The 19,427-nt window shown below is 43.3% G+C and overlaps 1 protein-coding gene across 3 annotated transcripts in view; it reads right to left on the reverse strand.

Moving 5' to 3' along the window:
• LOC132396548 (PRELI domain-containing protein 1, mitochondrial-like) overlaps positions 1 to 19,427 on the reverse strand; it is a 64,179-nt gene that overhangs the window by 32,684 nt on the left and 12,068 nt on the right. For all 3 annotated transcript variants that reach the window (XM_059974179.1, XM_059974177.1, XM_059974180.1), the window contains exon 2: positions 6 to 159. In XM_059974179.1, the coding sequence (XP_059830162.1) occupies positions 6 to 97 (92 nt within the window). In that variant the 5' untranslated portion in view covers positions 98 to 159. The remainder of the gene's footprint in view (positions 1 to 5; positions 160 to 19,427) is intronic.

Genomic DNA, 19,427 nt, shown 5'->3' on the forward strand with positions numbered 1-19,427 from the left:
CCTACCTATAAGGGTTTGGATAGCGTTGCCAAAATGCTGAGGCAACTTGGTCCCAGGAACTCTTGAGAGTAGATAAATCAAAGAAGTGCTTTACCATGGTTGCTGTCTGATCCCTGAAACGCCACAGGTAGAAAGAGAAGCGCCTGTATCACCTGCAGACTGAAACCACAAGATGTGCTGATTAACATTTAATAAGTATAAAGACTAAATAAAACCTGAGAGTTAAGCTCCTTGAACCACTTACAGTGATAAATAAAACACAAATTTTTGCAATTTCAGCTGACCCCCAGGTTCTTTATATTCATGTAAAACAAAAATGGGTCACCAATTAATCTTCAATAGTCAACAATAAATCTTGTAGACACAAAAGACTGCAGATGCTGGAATCTGGAGCAACACACAATCTGCTGGAGGAACTCTGTGGGTCAAGCAGGTTCTGTGGGAGAAAAATCTTCTACATTTTGGGTCGAAACCCTGCATCAGGTCTGATAAATCTCGTGAACTTGCCTTCTCCACAGTTCTTGTGACCTAGAACTGCTAGCCTCTCTCAGCCATGATGGTTCCCATTTACGAGAAAGCCCAATCCTCCCCATTTGTATTTTATTTAATTTAGAAAGAGCACAGTAACAGGCTATTCTGGCCCAATGAGCCCGTATCACCCAATTATACCCATTTGACCAATTAACCTACTATCCCGTTCTTTTTTTGGAATGTGGAAGGAAATCAGAGCACCCGGAAGAAGCCCATGTGCTCATAGGGAGAAGGTACAAATTCCTTACAGTGCGTTGTTGTTATTCCTCTCCGCGCCTTGTGGCACACTGGCAACAAGCTTGTGGCAACAAGCTTGTTATTTCTTTAGCATCTTGTCTGGGTTTTTTTTACAAGGCTGAACTGCGAGCTCAACACTCAAACCAGCATGAATGGAAAGCGTGCAAGGAGCTGGCTAGGTTCGAACCCAGGGCCACTTGCCTCGAAGTCTGGTGCTGATGCCACCCGTTGGCATAAACTCCTTGCACACAACAGCAGGATTGAACATGGGTTGCCTGTGCTGTAAAGTTAACCACTACGTTACCATGCCTTCCTCTGAGTCACCATAATCTCCAGAGGACACTGCACTCATTTAATTCTGGCTTCTGCAGCTCAACTTACCCTCCCCAATCCTGATGCCAGTTACTTCAATCTCCTAAACCTACATATCTGGAACTTCCTCCCCAACATCTCTTTCAACCAAGTACCTGTCCTATTTCTGTTCTGTAGTGTCAATGTTGCATGTTGTCTGTTAATCTTACATCTCAGGCATACCTCTTCCAGTATCAAGAGCTCAGAATAAAGCAGCCAGCCAAATGAGAGACCCACCCCCTCAGACATTCTTTCTTCTCCCCCCCATCTCCCATTGTGCAGAAGATACAAAAGCCTGAAAGCACATCCCACCAGGCTCAAGGCCAGCTTTTATTCTGCTGCTAAGGGTACTGAAAGTGCCTCTTGTATGATAAGGTGGATTCTTCACCTCAAAAGGTTATGGTCTTAACCTTTTTGTCTGCCTGCACTGTACTTTCTCTGTAACTGTGACGTATGTTCTGCATTCTGGTATATTTTGTTTTCCTTGTACTATCTCACTGTATTGATGCAATGAACTGTGTGGATGGCATGCAAAACAAGGTTTTCCCACTGTACCTTAGTACATGTGACAATAATACACCAAAGCAACACACACACCCGGACATGGACAGTAGTTTATGATGGACTCTAGACCATGGTCTCTGGGGGCTTACTATTGCTTGCATGGTGGGTGATGGCAGAGGTGGTGGTGGGGTTGATGCTTTTGCTAGAGCAAGTGGGGGGAGGGGTTCTAAAGTTTTTCTGTTATTAATTCTTTGGGGTTTATTCTCTGTTTTGTGGATGTTTGTGAAGAGTAAGGATTTCAAGTTTTATACATATATATTCTCTGATATTAAGTTGAACCTCTGAAATTGCTGGGCAAATTCGGGCCAGGCAGCATCTATGGAAAAGAATAAATAGCTGATGTTTTGGGTCTATTCATTTCCATAGATGCTGCCTGACCTGCTGAGTTCCTCCAGCATTTTGTGCGTGTTGCTTTGAATTTTCAGCATCTGCAGAATTTCTTGTGTTATAATACATCAATTTGCTTTAGATCTTACAAAGTTTGCTTTTTGCACCAGATTCCTGCACCTGAAATCTCTTGCATCTCCACCAGCTGATGGGATCTTAACAGATGACCCTTATCCCCAGCATTTTGCATGTTGCTACAGCAACTATACTATAAAGAAATTTGTTCTTGTTTGTTGCTCTCATCTTGTGTTCGAATCAATCTGCAATAAGATGAACATTTGTCAAACCTGTAGGATCTCAAAACACGACAATCCAATGAATCAGAATCGCAAGTTCAGGCAGGATTGTCCAGTCTGGGCTTGAAGTGCTAGCTTACGAAGAGTGGCCATGGTTTGTACATCCGGAAAGCAGCAAGGCAGCTTTCCAAACCATCTACAGAATCACAACCATAGCACCAGCAATCAGCGATCAGGGTTCAATTTTTGCCACTGTCTGTAGTAACCGCATGGATTTTCTATGGATGCTCCGGCTTCCTCCCATATTCCTAAGCTGTATGGGTTGGTAAGTTGTGAGCATGCTATGTTGGTGCTGGAAACATGCCGGCACTTACACACTGCCCCCAGCACAATCATTGGATGCAAAACAACACATTTCACTGCATGCTTCAATGTACATGTGACAAATAAAGCTCATCTTTGAAGCCAAACCTAATCTTTACAATGAAGTGACAATATATCTGTGGGTGAAGGTGATCCACTCAAAACCTGCCTCACACAAAGCACTGGAGGCAGCATGTATGAAGAGAAATGGATAATGGCTCCGTCTGTCTAAGTAGACAATGGATACGCCCGGTTTAGGACTCAATTGGGTGTGGAACAGTGTTGGCTGTGGCTGGGTAGCTACTGCAGCAGCTTTCCTTCTCTCTTCTGTCTGACCACAGTCGCGTTCGTTTTTCCTCTGCATTGGTAATGCCTGTACGTACAGTCTGTCATCAGGTGCAGCGATTTGCAGCTGTCTCTTCCCAAGTGTCCACCCTGATATCAGCAGATTTCAGGTCACGTTTACAGACGTCCCTGTAACCCAGCAGTGGGCACCCTATGGGCTGGGATCCTGTGGCGAGTTCTCCGTATAGGATGTCCTTGGGGATGCGGTGGACGTGGCCAAGCCAGCGCAGTCGTTGCTGTGTGAGAAGGACATACATGCTTGGCATGGTCCAGGATGCCCTTGTTTGGCACGCGGTCTTTCCAGGAAGTGCACAGGATCCAACACAAGCACCATAGGTGGAAGCTGTTGAGGCAGTGCTCTTGGTGCGTGTAAGCTGTCCAAATCTCACTGCCGTAGAGAAGATACTCAGTATGCAGGCTCTATACACTGCAATCTTGGTGGCTGTGGTGAGCTTGTTGTTTTTCCACACTCTCTTTGACAGCTTGGCCATAGCAGCAGTGGCTTTCCCTGTTCCCCTACTGAGCTCTGGATTGAGGGATAGGTTGCTGGAGATTGTCGATCCTAGGTAGGTGAATTCATCTACCACTTGCAGGGTGTGGTCGCCGACGCTGACGTCCTGGTGATTGATTAGTCAACCATTCAGGTTAAGACCCTTTATAGAAACTCTTCAATTACTGGAGAAATTTAAATTTCTATGACGAAGGGGGTCACAAATCAGTAAATTGGATTAAAGACTAGGATTACAGAGAGCTAATTTAATTTCTCTCGCATCTTTACAATCCTGAAGTACCTCTGAGAAGGTTAACATTTTAACACCAAGTCACACAATGAAACTGAAGCAGATTAACAAGTTTGGTAAATGGGGTAGGATTTGAGGAGAGAGAAGTAGAAAGGCTGGGAGGCGTGGAAAGGGGAATTGAAGAATTTAACATCTATGCAGCTGAATCCATGGCTTGAAATAGTGAACAAGCTAAACGTTTAAAGGAGATAATGTGGGGCTCATCAAAAAGTGGTAGATATCCAGAAAGGGATGTTAGGGTAGTGGTGGAATCAGATACAGCAGCAGTGTTTAAGATGCTGCTAGACGGACGCATGGATAGGCGGGAAACGGAGAGAAAGGTAATGTATAGGTAGAAGAGATTTAGTTTAATTAAGCATCAAGTTTCAAGCAGATATTGTGGATGGAAGGGCCTGTTCCTGTACTGTACTGTTTTATGTTGCTCCCGCAACCTGAGGGTGGCCTCATAGTGGCACCAGAGGCAGCCACAGACCAACATGTCAAAATGGGAATGGGGATAGGAATTAAAATGGCTGGTCAACAGGAAACTTCACCTTTGGAGGATGGAGCAGAAGTGCTCGACAAAGTGGACCACCCATCTACGTTGCGTCTTTCTAATGCAGAGGAGGCCACATTGGGAGCACCAGATATCAAGGAAGGTGAATGGGCAGGTGTAACGCTTCTGCCACTTGCAGGGATTAGTGCCAGGAAGGAGATTAGTGGGCAGGGACAAATGGGCAAGGGAGCCTAGAGAATATTGCTCATTTAGCAATGGATAAAATTGGGTAGACTCGATAGAACATGGGACATGACTCAGATTCTCTGTACGTTTCATGGTTGTGGCTGGCACATTACGATTCTCTCTTTGGGGAGGACAGGAGGAAAGCTGCCCTGTGTTTTCACCATCTCAAGAATACGAGTCTATGCATTCCAATATTCTGTCTGGGTAGCCTTCAATCTGATGGCATGAACATCAATTTCTCTAGCTTCTGGTAATTTCTTCCCCCTCCCCACCTTTTCCATTGCCCATTCTGGCTCTCCTCTTACCTCATCTTCTCTGTTGCCCATCACCTCCCTCTTGTACCCCTCCTCCTTCTCTTTCTCCCATGGTCCAGTCCCCTCCTGTCAGATTCCTTCTTCAGCCCTTTATCTCTTCCACCTACTACCTTGCAGCTTGTACTTCTTCCCTTCCCCTATCCTTATTCTGAGTTCTTCCCCCTTCCTTCCCAGTCCTGATCAAGGGTCTTGGCCTGAAACGTCAACTGCTTATTCTTCTCCATAGATACTGCCTAACTTGTTGAGTTCATCCAGTATTTATTGTGTTGCTATGCTTTCCAATACTTTGTATACTGTAACGTTCAAATATGAAATGCTATTACTCTGTGGATTTACTGATATAAAGACACATGGCACACAATCAGTAAACTCACTTGAGTGCAGACACTGATTAAATGTTAACCTTGTACCCTCTGTACCACTGCAAAGCTTTAGAAAGGGTGCAGAGGAGATTTACCAAGATGCTGCCTGGATTAGAGAGCACCTCTTATGAGGCTAGGTTGACTGAGCTGAGAGCTTTTCTCTTTGGGGCAAAGGAGGATGAGAGGTGACTTGATAGGGGCATACAAGATAACAGCCTGATTTAATTTTAACTGGATTACTTTAGCTTTGCTCTGCAATGATGAAAATAAAACACTGGGGACTTTGCACCAGCAGATTACCAAAGAGAATTGCCCTGACCACTGTTACGTCCTCATATGTGTCATTGTGAAATGAGGTGTTGACTTCAATGCTACAGGTGAAAGACTGTGCCCCGCATTCAACTAATGAACTGCACGATGTGCACAGGCAGGCCAGCACAAGGTCAAGCAGCTCAGCACAGGCAACAGAGAACCTTGCCATAAACACAAGTGATTCTATAGATACTGAAAACCCAGAGTAACACACACTAACTGAGTAAACACATCATCAAGGACCACCAGCACCCAGGCCAGGGGTTCCCAACCTGGGGTCCATGGACCCCTTGCTTAAAGGTGTTGGTCCAGGGCATAAAATAATGTTGGGAACCTCTGACCTAGGCCATGCTCTCTTCTCAGTGCTGCCACTGGGCAGGAGATGCAGGAGCCTTGGGACCCACACCACCAGGTTCAGGAACAGCTATTACCCCTTATTATTTATTACTATTACTTTCTTCCCCTTTTTTTGTATTTGCAGTTTGTGCCTTTTGCACATTGGTTGTTTGTCAGTCTGTTGGGTGTGGCCTTTCATTAATTATATTATGTTCCTTGGATTTACTATATATTGCCTGCAAGAAAACTAATCTTAGGGTTAAATACGGACTTCGATAACAAATTTACTTTGAATTTTGAAATGCTGGAGGAATTCAGGAGATCTGGCACTGAATAAACAGCCAACGTTTCAGGCTGAGTCACTTCATCAGAACACTTTCCACAACACTTACTGGAGGCAACACTAGCAAGCTGTCACAATATAGAGGCTCCCGATCACCCAGTTGAGGTTAGCTGGCAAGGCAGAGCATGATCCAACATCCATTAGGCAAGCAGACCGGTGGATACCATCATTCTTCTATCAGGCTTTTAAAACAGTACTGCCAAGCACCATTAACTGACCCAATTTGCCCTCTGTCCCTCCCTCAAGGTGTTGGCCAGCCAAAGTCCTATTTCAATTCCCCAGCAGTGGTGGTGAGCTTTCAAGTCTAGCTTTGTTATGAGTCCAGGTGTGCAGATTCAGCTATGACAATCTTTTGGCTGCTGCCTTCAGGAAGGAGCTACAGGAGGCTCATTACTCACACCACCAGGATGAGGAACAGTTATTACCCCTCAACTATCAGGCTTTTGAACCAAAGGGGATAACTTCACCCAACTTCACTCGCACTATCACTGAACTGGACTCACTTTTGGGGACCCTTCATTTTATGTTCTCAATATTTTAATCCCAAACAAGAGAAAATCTGCAGGTGCTGCATATCTGAGCAACACATACTGTGGTGAACTACATATACCTGTCTGGACACGCCCCCTGCTGACTGCTCCTGTGGCTCTTCCCACAGACCCCTGTATAAAGGCGATCAAGGCCTGAGCCCGACCTCTGTCTCCAGGATGTAGTATGGTGGTCACTCACTGCTTGTTCCTTCTTCTAGTCAATAAAAGCCGATATCTCGCCTCACGTCTCAGAGTGAGTTATTGATGGTGCATCACATACAAAATGCTAGAGGAACACAGCAGGGTAGGTCAACGTCAACTGTACTCTTTTCCTAGATGCTGCCTGGTCTGCAGAGTTCCTCCAGCATTTTATGCGTGTTTCTCAATATTTCACTTTATTACTATTATTGTTTTGCATTTGCAGTTTGTTGGCAATTTGACATCTTGTGTGCAGTTTTTCATTGATTCTATTGTGTTTCTTTCTACTTACTGTGAGAACCCATTGCATCCGAGTTGTTAAATTAGAACAGTTACAGAGAAGGGGAGTTTATTTATTGCTTATTTATTTATTATTATTTTTCTTTTTGTATTTACACTGTTTGTTGTTTTTCTACACATTGGTTATCTGCTCTGTTGGTGTGATCTTTTCATTGATTTTATTGGATTTATAGAGTATGCCCGCAAGAAAATGAATCTCAGGGTTGTACACTGTGACGTACATGTATTCTAATAATAAATTTACTTTGAATTTTGATACAAAGATTTGGTGGTGTTGTGGATAGCATAGAAGACTGGCAAAGAACACAGTGGGATATAGATCAGTTGCAGATGTGGGGGGAGAGATGGCAGATGGAGTTTAACCCAGCCAGATGTGAAGTGTTACATCTTGCAAGGTCAAATATAGAGATAGTACCCGGTACACTGTTAAGGGCAAGACTGTAATTGATGATCAGAGGAGTCTTGGAGCCTAAGTTCATAGTCTCCCGAAGTTGGCTGCACAGGTTGATAGGGTGGGTTAAGAAGGCATATGGCATGCCTGTCTTTATTAGTCACAGCACTGAGTTACATGTCAGGAAGTTATGTTGCAGCTTTATAATCTAGTTAGGCTGCATCTGTAATATGGCATACAGTTCTGATCACCCTATTATAGGAAGGATGTTGAGGCTTTGGAGAGGGTGCACAAAGGGTTTGCCAGGATACTGCCTGGGTTAGAGGAACGTGCTATAATGAGTGGTTGGACAAATGGGTTGTTTTCTCTGGAGCTGCACAGGCTGAGGAGAGTTCTGATAGAGGTTTAAAAGATAATGAGAGGCATAGATAGAGTAGACAGACATTATCTTTTCCCAAGGGTTGAAATGTCTAACACCAGAGGGGTTAGAACTTTAAATCTAATTTAAGATTAGAGGGGTTAATTTCAAAGGAGATGTGAGGGGCAAGTTGTTTTCTGTTTTTAAACAGAGTGGTGAATGCGGTGGGGGGGGGAGTGGTAGAGGTAGATACCTTTCAGAGATATTCAGGTAGGCACAGGGATGTGAGGAAAATGGAAGGATATGGACATCGTGTGGGCAGAAGAGATTAGTTTAGTTGGCCATTTGATTATTAGTTTACTTGGCTCAGCACAACATTGTGGGCTGAAGGTTCTGATGCTGTACTGGTCTATGTTAACTGAGGGTGCTCTCATCATGGCAGTAGAGGTGGCCATGGACAGACATGTCAGTGTGGGAATGAGAAGCCAAACTGAAATGGGTGGCTACTGGGAAATTAAGCCTTTGTGATGGATGGAGGAAAGGTGCTTGACGAGGCGGTACCCCAATCAACATTGAGCCTCATTCTGAACTTTGAAATGCGGACTAACAATTCACAAAGAACCATGGGGCCCTGACAGCTGCATTTCCCCTTTCCCAGAGCAGACCCTTTGACATATGCTGATTCATTTTGATGAATAAGCAGTTCATTGCCCAAAGGGGAAACTCCAGGCCACAGTATTTGGGCAGAGCTGAAAACAAGCCTTTCACACCTCAGCATGGCTCAAAAGGCTGATGAAGTTATCTTGAAGCATCCTCACTGTTGCAATGTAGGAAATGGAACAGCAGACATATGTAACAAGCCTCACTGCAGTGAGATAAATGGTCAGCACAGCCAACCATTTTAAAAGAGTGTTAAGTAAAGGCTAACTCTGCCATGAATGGTCCCAAGCCCGGCTGTGAATAAAAAAGGATTGGGCATGTGTCCAGTAACTCCATCCCATAAAAACCCAAACTACAACATCAACAGAAGTTCCAAAGACCTCCGGTCTTGGGAGAAGAAGGATCTTCGAAGATGGGCTACACTCAGGGACAACTTGGAAGGACTGGCACAGAACTGAGGATTCTGGTGGCTGCTGTCAGTAGCCTTGACAAAAGGCTGTCACTTAACCACTACAGCCAACCAGACTCTTGTCTTTAAATCACATGGGCTTAATGTGTCTTCTGTTACTCATTATTATGTTATGTTTTTTTTGTGTATATGTGAAAATTAATAAAAAGATTGAAAAAGAAAGAAATGTGTCTTCTGAAATTGAGAGACTGACAGATCTCCTTCCCTGGTGCAAACAGCAGGGTTATATTAGCTTTACTTGTCACATATACATCGACACATCGAAATAGATAATGAAGTGATTGCGTTAACAACCAACATCCTAAGACGTGCTGTGGCGAGCAGGCAAGTGTCAGCACCAACATAGCATGCCCACAATTCACTAAGCCCACGTACTCACCTTTGGAATGCAGGGGGAAGCTGGAGCACTCCGAAGAAACCCACTCGGCCACAGGGAGAATGCACAAGCTCTTTACAGACAGCAGAGGAATAGAACCGGGATGCCATTGCTGTGATAGCTTTACACTAATTGCTATGCTACCGCGGGACACCTAGCTTGTCCTGATTCAACCACATGCATGCCAGCGCAACAACTTTATTAGAAGGCCAAGGCAATTCATCGCACCCCAGATGACCTTCATCAATTCTTTATAGATGAAAGTATCTCATCCAGTTACATCACAGCTTGGCTAAGATCAACACAGCTCAGCCTCCCCTCCAGACTCTGTTTATACTTCTTGCTGCCTCAGGAAAAAAAAGCCAGCATTATCAAAGATCCTCTGACTTTGTCTCAGCATTGACCAGAGGACAACTGTGGCGATGATCTTCACAAAACTGCTCTATAAAACTCTGGTTAGCCTACACTTGGAGTGTTGTCTCATTATAGGAGGGATGTAGAAGCTTTAGAGAGGGCGCACGAGATGAAAACATGTCTTATGAAGTTAGGTTCAGCAAGCCAGGGCCTTTCTCTTTGGAGCAAAGAAGGGTGAGATGACCTTATTGAGGTGTACAAAATGTGAGATATAGATCAAGTGGATTTTCCCAGGCTGTCTGTATTAGCTAATATCAGGGGTATTTTTTTTGGAGCAAAGAAGGAAGAGAGGTGATTGTTATAGAGTTGTACAAGATGGTAAGAGGCATAGATCAAGTGGATACAGGACAGAAATGACCAATACCCAGAGACGTTAACTTTGTGATTGGAGGAAAGTACAGAATTGATTTTTTAGAAAATTCACAGTGAGGCGAGAGTGTGGAACGCCCTGCCAGGGAGGTGGTAGAAGCAGATACATGAGGGCATTTAAGAGACTCTTATGAACATAGATGATAGAAAAAGTGGAGGGCTATGTGGAAGGAAAGGGTTAGATTGATCTTAGAATAGGTACAACATTGTGAACCAAAGGGCCTGTACTGAGCTATAACGCTTGCTATGTATTTATTGAGATGCAGCGCGAACAGGTTCTTCCGACCTGTCGAGCTGCACTGCCCAGAAACCCCCGATTTAACCCTCGTCTAATTGTGGGACAAATTACGATAACAAATTAACTTACTGACGGGTACAACTTTGGACTATGGGAGGAAACCCACACACTCCACAGCGAGGACGAAAAGACTCCTTATAGACGATGTTGGTGCACCGTGCTGTAATAGTGTAACACTAACTGCTACACTACCGTGGGGCCAATTCTACGTTCTAATACTCACTCTCACCCCTCCTGAAAGTTTTCAAAATTAAACAATTAAAAAAAATGCTGCCTGAGCTACTTCCAGTGTTTGCTTATTAAAGCACTTTTCAAAAATCTGATTGGTTAGGCTAGTTTGGGCTACAGACCTTCTTAGAAATAGTAACTAATGCATGTTGGAAACAGAGGAAGTGACTCAGGGCAACAACTTATAGATTGACGTCATTTTCTGTGGGAACTGCATCAACATTATAATTTCTGTTGGTTTTTGGGTAAGTCTCTAACCAAACCAGCACACACACAGGATGACATTATTGCCAGTGTTTCACCACTTTACATCCTGTGGTTACAGTTCGTGTCGAAGGGACCTGATAAAATCTGAAGATCATCCACCAGCAGCAACGCTTGACAATTATTTTATCTATTTGAAGCATCACCGAAAGAAACCTTGCAAAGGGAATATTTTGCATACTTGAATAGAGTGTGTTTTCAAGCAGTTACCAAGATGTTGCTTTTGATGTTGTATCTGGTACAACCACACTAACAATCAAACACAAGGAGACACAGGAGCCAAATTTGGCCCATCAAAGACATTACCTAGAAACCTAGAGAAAGTGGACTTCATAAAGGAGTTAGATAAAGATTAGCTTTGCTTGTTACATGCAAAATGAAACAAATAATGGAATGCATTGTTTGTGTCATGACAGCAAATGTTTCCATGCTTCCAGTGCTAACATAGCATGCTAACAACTTATTACACCTAACCTGTCTTTTTGGAATTTGGGAGCAAACTCTGAGGAAACACATGTGGTCGGTCATAGGGAGAACATCTGACAGACAGCAAAAGGAATTGAATCCTGATCTGCCATTCGCTGGTGCTGTAAAGCATAATGCTTACTGCTACATTACTGTAACTCATTATTCACATACAGCTTGAAAGTAAAATTCAGCCAAGCCCAGCTTTCAGCATTTGTTCTGTAGCCCTGAAGATCACAGCTCTTCAAACGAGTGTTGAAACAATACAATGTACCTTTATGCTAAAACTGATGTTAACATTGTATCAGACAGTGAGTTGAGCTCCAAACCACTTTCATGCCCTGGGTTTAAAAAAAATCTTTACCCCTCTCTCTACCAATACCTTTGACAAATACCACAGAACTCAGCTCCCAGTCTGTGTGTTTGCCTGGTACAGGAAATAGGTCCTTATTCACTATCTCCTGCCAGTCAAGATAGCACAGAGCTGTGGTTTCTGGCGAGGTCGTGGCAGATTTAGTTGTTGTTTTAACTAGCAGGGGGTGTCTTGGGGACAGAGAGAAGAGTTAGGGGTCAGAGTAGGGTCCATGATAATGGAGGATATCTGTAGATGTTGGGCTGTCCCAGGATTGGATGTCTTTGCCAGCAGGAGGCATGAGGAAGCACGAAAGCCAGTGAGTTGGATGGGAGTGAGGAAAGGAGCTTGTTTTGCTGTTGTCATTTTGTAGTCTGCTGTGTTGTTCAGCTGAGCAATGGTTGCACGCTATGTTGGTGCTGGACGTGCCATCTGCCCCTTGCATATCCCTAGGTGTGTTGGTCAAACGATGCATTTCATTACATGTTCTAGTTCAAGTTCAGTTTATTGTCATTCAACCATACACATGACAATGCTTCTCCAGACCAAGATGCACTACTAGGTACATATACACAACTCACACATGAAACACAGTAATACTACCACAAATAAATTAACAAACAATATTTCCATGTACACGTTCCCCTCTGCCTGAGCACTGACCTCCATCGTATCCAAGACATCTTCAAGGAATGATGCCTCAAAAAGGTGGCATCCATCATTAAGGACCCCCACCACCCAGGATATGCCTTGTTCTCATTGCCCCCATCAGGAAGGAGGTACAGAAAATGAAGGCACACACTTAATGATTCAGGAACAGCTTCTTCTCCTCTGCCATCCGATTTCTGAATGGACATTGAACCTGAACACTTTAGTTTTTAAATTTCTATTTTTGCACTAATTATTTAACTATTTATCTCACACAGACACAGTAATTCAGTTTGTTCCCTCCATTATTATGTATTGCAATATACTGCTGCTGCAAAGTCACAACATATACCGGTGATGTTAAACTGGATTCTGATTAATAAATATTAATAACTTTCTATTGAGTTTTAAATAAAGCCAATTAGTTTATTTTAGCCTCTGCTGTTTCAAGGAAAATAACTCTAGCTTCCCCAATCTCTATTCATGGTCGTAAATTCCCAGACCCAACAAGATTGTAAACTGCCACTACGCCCACTCTGGTATAATCAGATCTTTTCCTGTGGCGACCAGAATTGTACACCGTATTCAAGCTGTGGTCTTACTAATGTTGTTTACAGTTCCATCATAACTTTCCTGTTCTTGTATTCTGTGCCTCAGCCATTACAAGGCAAGCATTCAGTAATGCAAACCAGTGTTTCGAATTTCTCAAGAAGTTAAAGAAGTTTGGCAAGTTTCCGTAGCCCCTCTCCAACTTTTATTGATGCTCCAGGGCATTCTATCTGGATGCATGATGGCTTGGTACGGCAACTGTTCTGCCCGTGACCGCAAGAAACTTGCAGAGAGTTGTGGACACAGCTCAGCATATCACAGGAATGAGCCTTCCCTCCATGTACTCTGTCTACACTTCCTGCTGCCTTGGGATAGCAGCCAGCGTAAACAAAGTCTGACCCACCCCGGACATCCTCTCTTCTCCTCCTCCCCTCGTGTAGAAGGCACGTACCACCAGACTCAAGGACATCTTTCATCCTGCTGTTAGAACACTACTGAGCTGTAGTACAATAAGATGGACTCTTGACCTCACAACCTGCCTCATTATGACCTTGCACTTTGTTTTCCCACTTGAAAAGCACTTTTTTCTAACTGTTATTGTTTTCCCTCATTCTATCACAATGCACTGTGTAATGATCTGATGTGTATGATCACAATGTTTTTCGCTATCTTGGTACACGTGAAGACTATAAACCAATTTATCAGTAGGTCTTTATAACCAACTTATTTACTTGTTTTCTCTTGGTACTTTTAAGCTGAGCACATACAAGTTCCCTTTGCTCTGTATTTTTAGGTATCTTCCCTTGCCAGATCAGCACAAAAGCATTGTCTCGCACTTCTCTGAACAGTTGCCACTTCTTTGCCTGACCAGCCAGATCACCTCAATTATTAACTACAAAAACCATTCTTAATATCTTCTGCAAGTTATGTGTCCTGCATTTGACCAAGTAATTAATATATACAGGTTGAGTGCCCCTTATCTGAAACTCCAAAACTTTTTTGAGCCTTGACCTTACGTTATAAATGGAAAATATCACAAGGTGCTGAGAAGGTTCCCAGGCGATGCCCAGGTCTCTGTGCGCCACAGGCAGTTCTGGGAGAAGTGACCTCACATATGTAATGACCAGAACTTAATTAAAAAGAGAAAAAAAAACTCTACATAAAGTCAAAAATGAAGACCTCGATCATGTACTAAAAGCGAGGATTCATCAGCATCAGGAGTGAAGATGTGCCGCTTAGCAATATGCTGATCACTAAACAAGCAAAGGTCTATCACGATGAACTGAAAATTGAAGGTAATTGTGAATATTCAGCAGGCCGGTTGCAGAAATTTTAAGAAAAGGCACGGCATTAAATTTTTAAAATGTCTGCTAATAACAATATAGCAGAGAAATTTATTGGTGTGTTTGCCATGATCATTGCTGATGAAGATCTAACACCAGAACAAGTCTACAACACTGATTGTCTTTATACCTTAAGCAAAACCTAATACAAACACAGAGTGCTGTAACCTTTTAATCAAAACACAGCACTGTTGGTGGAGACTGAAAGCCTGCCATTGCTTGTTGTTATCCAACTGCTGATTCAGGTATTCTCCTGATGCTGTTCCCTGCACACATTTTTTCATTACATTAAATGGTATGTAACTTATGTTCTTAACAGTAACAATTATACGATGAACAAGTGAAAAACAAGCACTGCTCAGCGGTAGAACATACATTCACAGTCTGAAATGATGGCACTCCCAAGCTAACTCTTTATATATTCCAGTGTCCAAAACACTTCCAAGCATTTCAGATGAGGAGTACTCAACCTGCATATATGGAAGCAGGTACTGAAAGCCTGGCAGTCCCACTGATAGGAGCCTCCCCAGGAACTGAAACCCAGGCATGCCCATTGGCAGGGAGCCGTCCAATCACTCAATACTTGCTTCTTGCCTCTGAGTTAGTTTTGGATCCAATACATCTCCTTGGATCCTAGGGGCTGTAATTTTGTTGACCTGTCCTCATTATTGCAGGAAGCTTCAATCATGTTATGTAAAGTCTTTTTAAAAGTTGTGTTCTTTTTAAATGCTGCATTGGATCTGGTGTAACAATCATTTCGTGCTCCTTTAAAACCAAAGGGGATAACTTCACATCATGTCCTTGCCATTTATTGCTTATACATCATTACTACTTTTTTGTATTGGCACAGTTTGTTGCCTTTTGCACATTGCTCATCTTGTGTGTGGTTTTTCATTGATTCTATGGCATTTCTTTGTATTTACTGTGAATGCCCACAAGTAAATGATCTCAGGGGGTATATGGTGACACATGTGCTTTGGACTTTTAAACTCATGTACTTAAAGCTTTTGACAAGATTTAAGATTGTTTATTGTCATTAAGAAATCCATTACAGCCTACCCTCACCAACCCGCCTTGCTATGAGAATTAGAGGAATGGCACATATTTAAAGAAATAATGCATAGTTCTTCCAGGGTGGGGGAAAAAAAACTTAATCTGAGGTACAAGAAAGCTGATAGAACAAGTAGCCTGTTTGCAATTAAGAGGGGAATTAAAGATCTTGTTAAATTCATGCTACAAGCATATAAATTCAACAGAGATGGGAGTAAACCCAAGGATTAGGGGTGCTTTAGAATTCAGCACAGGACGACTGAAAAAGATTAAAGATTAGCTTTATTTGTCACATGCAGTGAAATGTGCTTCAAATTAAATCAGCGAGGATTTGACTAAAACTGATCAAAGTGGAATCTGGGGGCAGACTAGCAGTGAAATAAAGACTGCAGGTGTTTCCCGTATGGCATGCAAAAAGGAAAAGATTAGGTAGGGACGATACATTAGTGCGGTGCTCAGCATAACCCTATTACTACACCAGTGACCTGGGCTCAGTTCCCACCCCTCTCTGTAAGCAGTTTGCACGTTCTCCCAGTGCCCACGTGGTTTCCTCCAGGCACTCCAGTTTCCTTTCACATTCTCAAAAATCACAGTTATAGTAGGTTAATTGGTCACATGGGTGTAATGGGCGGCACGGGCTCACTGGGCCAAACGGACCTGTGCCGTATCACTAAACAAATGGAAAATAAATAGTGACGGGAGAACGTTTAATGAACAGCTATTGCAGAGGAATTAAATAAGTATTTTGTATGTCTTCAGAGAGCCCACCAGAAATACTAGGGAACCAAGGGTCTAGCAAGAATGAGAAAATGGTGAAATAAGTATAGGCTGAAATTCTCCAGTCTGGCAGTTGCCATTGTGTGGCATATTTTGAATCTGTCAAATAGATTTGTACTAATTAATAATCTCCAAGACTCAAGACAAAAAGTAATTTAGATCTCTACCATCATGTAGCTAACTGACCAATCAGTGCAAATTCTGTGATCTCATTTCTAACTTATGGGAATTTTGGGTTACAGACCAGTTCTTGTTAACCTTGTGAAACCCAGGAATATCAGCACTGAGAAAGAACAGATCTCTTGCTCAGATGATTGGAGACAATTTCTGTGGTTGGACATCTGCAGGGTCCCAAAGCTTCAATCTTTGTTCAATCTGTTCTACACAGTCATTGAGTACTACAGCACAGCAAAAGGCCCTTCAGCCCATCTAGCCTGTGCTGAACCATTATTCTGCCTACTTCCATCGATCTGCACATGGGACTGTAGCCCTCCATGGTAGAAACAAAAGGATGATAAACCCGTTATCAGCCAAGTCCTAGAGTTGTGAAGGTGGTGGTCACAGACAGTACTCTGGCCATCTGAAGTTTTACAGCTCCTGGAATTGTTCGTTAACGGGAGGGCAGTAAATATCACCAAACTAACTTTGAAAGCATCACTAGAGAAAATAGGAAGCTGTCAAACTAAAGTCAGCTGTAACCTTTAGAGCAGGGAATAATTTTACCCTGTTGAAATTTGTACCAATTATTCTTTCCCTTTCCTTCTCTGTTTAAACGTGCCAACACAGTGGCACAGCTAATGGCATCTACAAGGTATTTGGAAGATCAGGACCCTGCCATCTCATGCTGCCAGCAAGCACGAGGTACAAGATCATGAAGACCCACACCTCACGGTTCAACAGAGGCTTCTTTCCCACTGCCATCAGGTTCTTGGACTGATCTAAAATCCGTACCTGCATTAACCACTTGCTCTGGCAGTCTTTCCAGGTCAGCGGTGGAAAGGGTGACCAGTTCTAGGTTCCAGGGTGTCAATATATTGGAGGATCTGTCCAGGGCCCAACACATTGATGTAATCATGCCAGTTGCTATACTTACTTAGGAAGTTTGAGGAGATTTGACATGTCACCAAAGATTTTTGCAGATATACAGCAGAGAGCAATCTGACTGACTATTTCACATCCTGGTATAGAGGCTCCAATGAACTGGATAATTGTAGAATCACCCAGCCCCATCATGGGCACAACCTTTCCCACCATCAACGACTTCCCCAAGTGGCGGGACTTCCTCAAGAAGACAGCATCTGTCAATAAGGACACTCACCATCTGGGACATGCCCTCTCCTCATTACTATCATCAGGGAAGAGGTACAGGAGCCTGAAGACACACACTCAATGATTTGGAAACAGCTTCTTCCACCCTGAACATCACCTTGTTCTTCCTCCTTTTTGGATGATTTTTGTAATTTACAGTGATGCCTTTGCACTGTACTGCTGTGCCAAAGCAACCATTTCCATGCCACAGGTCAGTAAATAAACCCGACCCTGATTCACATGTTGACCACTCTATTGGTGTAAAAGTTGCCCCATGTGTTGTTTACGTCAATGGCCGACAGTCCCAGAATGTGCTGGGGGGCAGCCCGCAAACACTGCCATGCTTCTGGCACCAACACACCATGCTCTCAAGTTTCTCCTTACACACAGTGGTGGGAATTGAACCTCAATCGCTGCCACTGTAAAGCATTAAACCAGCCTGCTGGACTACCTTGCCACCGCTTCACAGTTAAGTCAATCTTTCTTCTTGAGATGATTTGTGAGGCAGACACACACATTAAAACCTTGGTCTGATCATATGAGCTCCATGGACATTTCTTGTTACCACACAGAGGAATACGAGAGAAACACGATGGGTTCACAGAACACAGATGCTCAGAAAAGGTTTAGCTCGGAGAGAAAGCTGAGAACTGGACTAATCAATTACTTCTGAAAATGCAAAAGGCGTTGGTAAGAGTTGACAAAAGCCTTCCTGGGAAAGAGCAAAACAAAAAGCCTATCTAAAAACAACACAGAAACTGTTGGTAATATGCAAAGGTCAAGGGTAAAGAGTTAATCTGAAACATCTTGGTTTCTTCCTCCATAGTCACTGCCTGAAGTACTGCATATTTTCTGCACAGTACACAAAATCCTGGAGAACTCGGGTCAGGTAGCATTCATGGAGAAGGACAAACAGCTGACATTTTGGGCTGAGATCCTTTAAAATGATTTGGAAAATCCCAAGGATTTCAGAAGAAACGGCTTCACTCCAAGAGTGGCAAGAGTGTAGAACCAGCTACCAAAGATGGTAATTTACTTGAATCATAGGTTACACAGCCAAGAATTAGACGTAGGGGGAAAAAACAGGAGGTCATGGGAAAAATTTGGATGAAAATCAAGTGGAGAATGCAATATGGTATTACTTGTGCTGACGCGTGAGCACGTAGATCACTGAATGCACCCGTGTGTGAGAACCTGTGACATTGCTCCACCTGGTGGTGTATCAGAGTTTAACACCTGATTCTACAGTTGAATTAGAACTGTATGCCATTCAACACATTTACACACCTGCAGAGTTTATGCAAAAATGTTCCAGTTAGCCTCATCTTTTGGCACCTTTCCTGATAGCCCTGCATAGATTTGTCACTTCAAGCACTTATTTCATGGAATACATGGAACAGTACAACACAGAAATAGGCCATACTGTTATGTTGAACCAGCTAAAAAGCAAATCAGAAACACCGAAACACCAGTTCCTTCCACCCACACCACGTACACGTCCCTCCATCTTCCTCACATCTACGTGCCTATCCAAAAAGCCTCCAATGTATTTGCTTCTACCACACCAGGCAGCACACTCCAGGCATCCATGACTCTCTAGAGTAAAAAACTTACCCCTCACATCTCCTTTGAACCTACCCCCCCCCCCCTTCACCTTCAATGCATGCCCCCTGGTACTACTTTTCCACCCTGGGAAACAGATACTTCCAGCCTACTCTATCTGGAGCTCTCAATCTACAAACCTCCACCAGATCCGCCCTCAGCCTCCAGCACTCCAAAGAAACCAACCCAAGTTTATCCAGCTTTTTGTGATAGCACATGTCCTCTAAACCGGGAGGCATTCTGGTAAACCTCTGCTGCACTCTCTCCAAAGCCTCA

Source organism: Hypanus sabinus, chromosome 7 (assembly GCF_030144855.1).
Source record: "Hypanus sabinus isolate sHypSab1 chromosome 7, sHypSab1.hap1, whole genome shotgun sequence".
NCBI classification, from domain to species: Eukaryota; Metazoa; Chordata; class Chondrichthyes; order Myliobatiformes; family Dasyatidae; genus Hypanus; species Hypanus sabinus.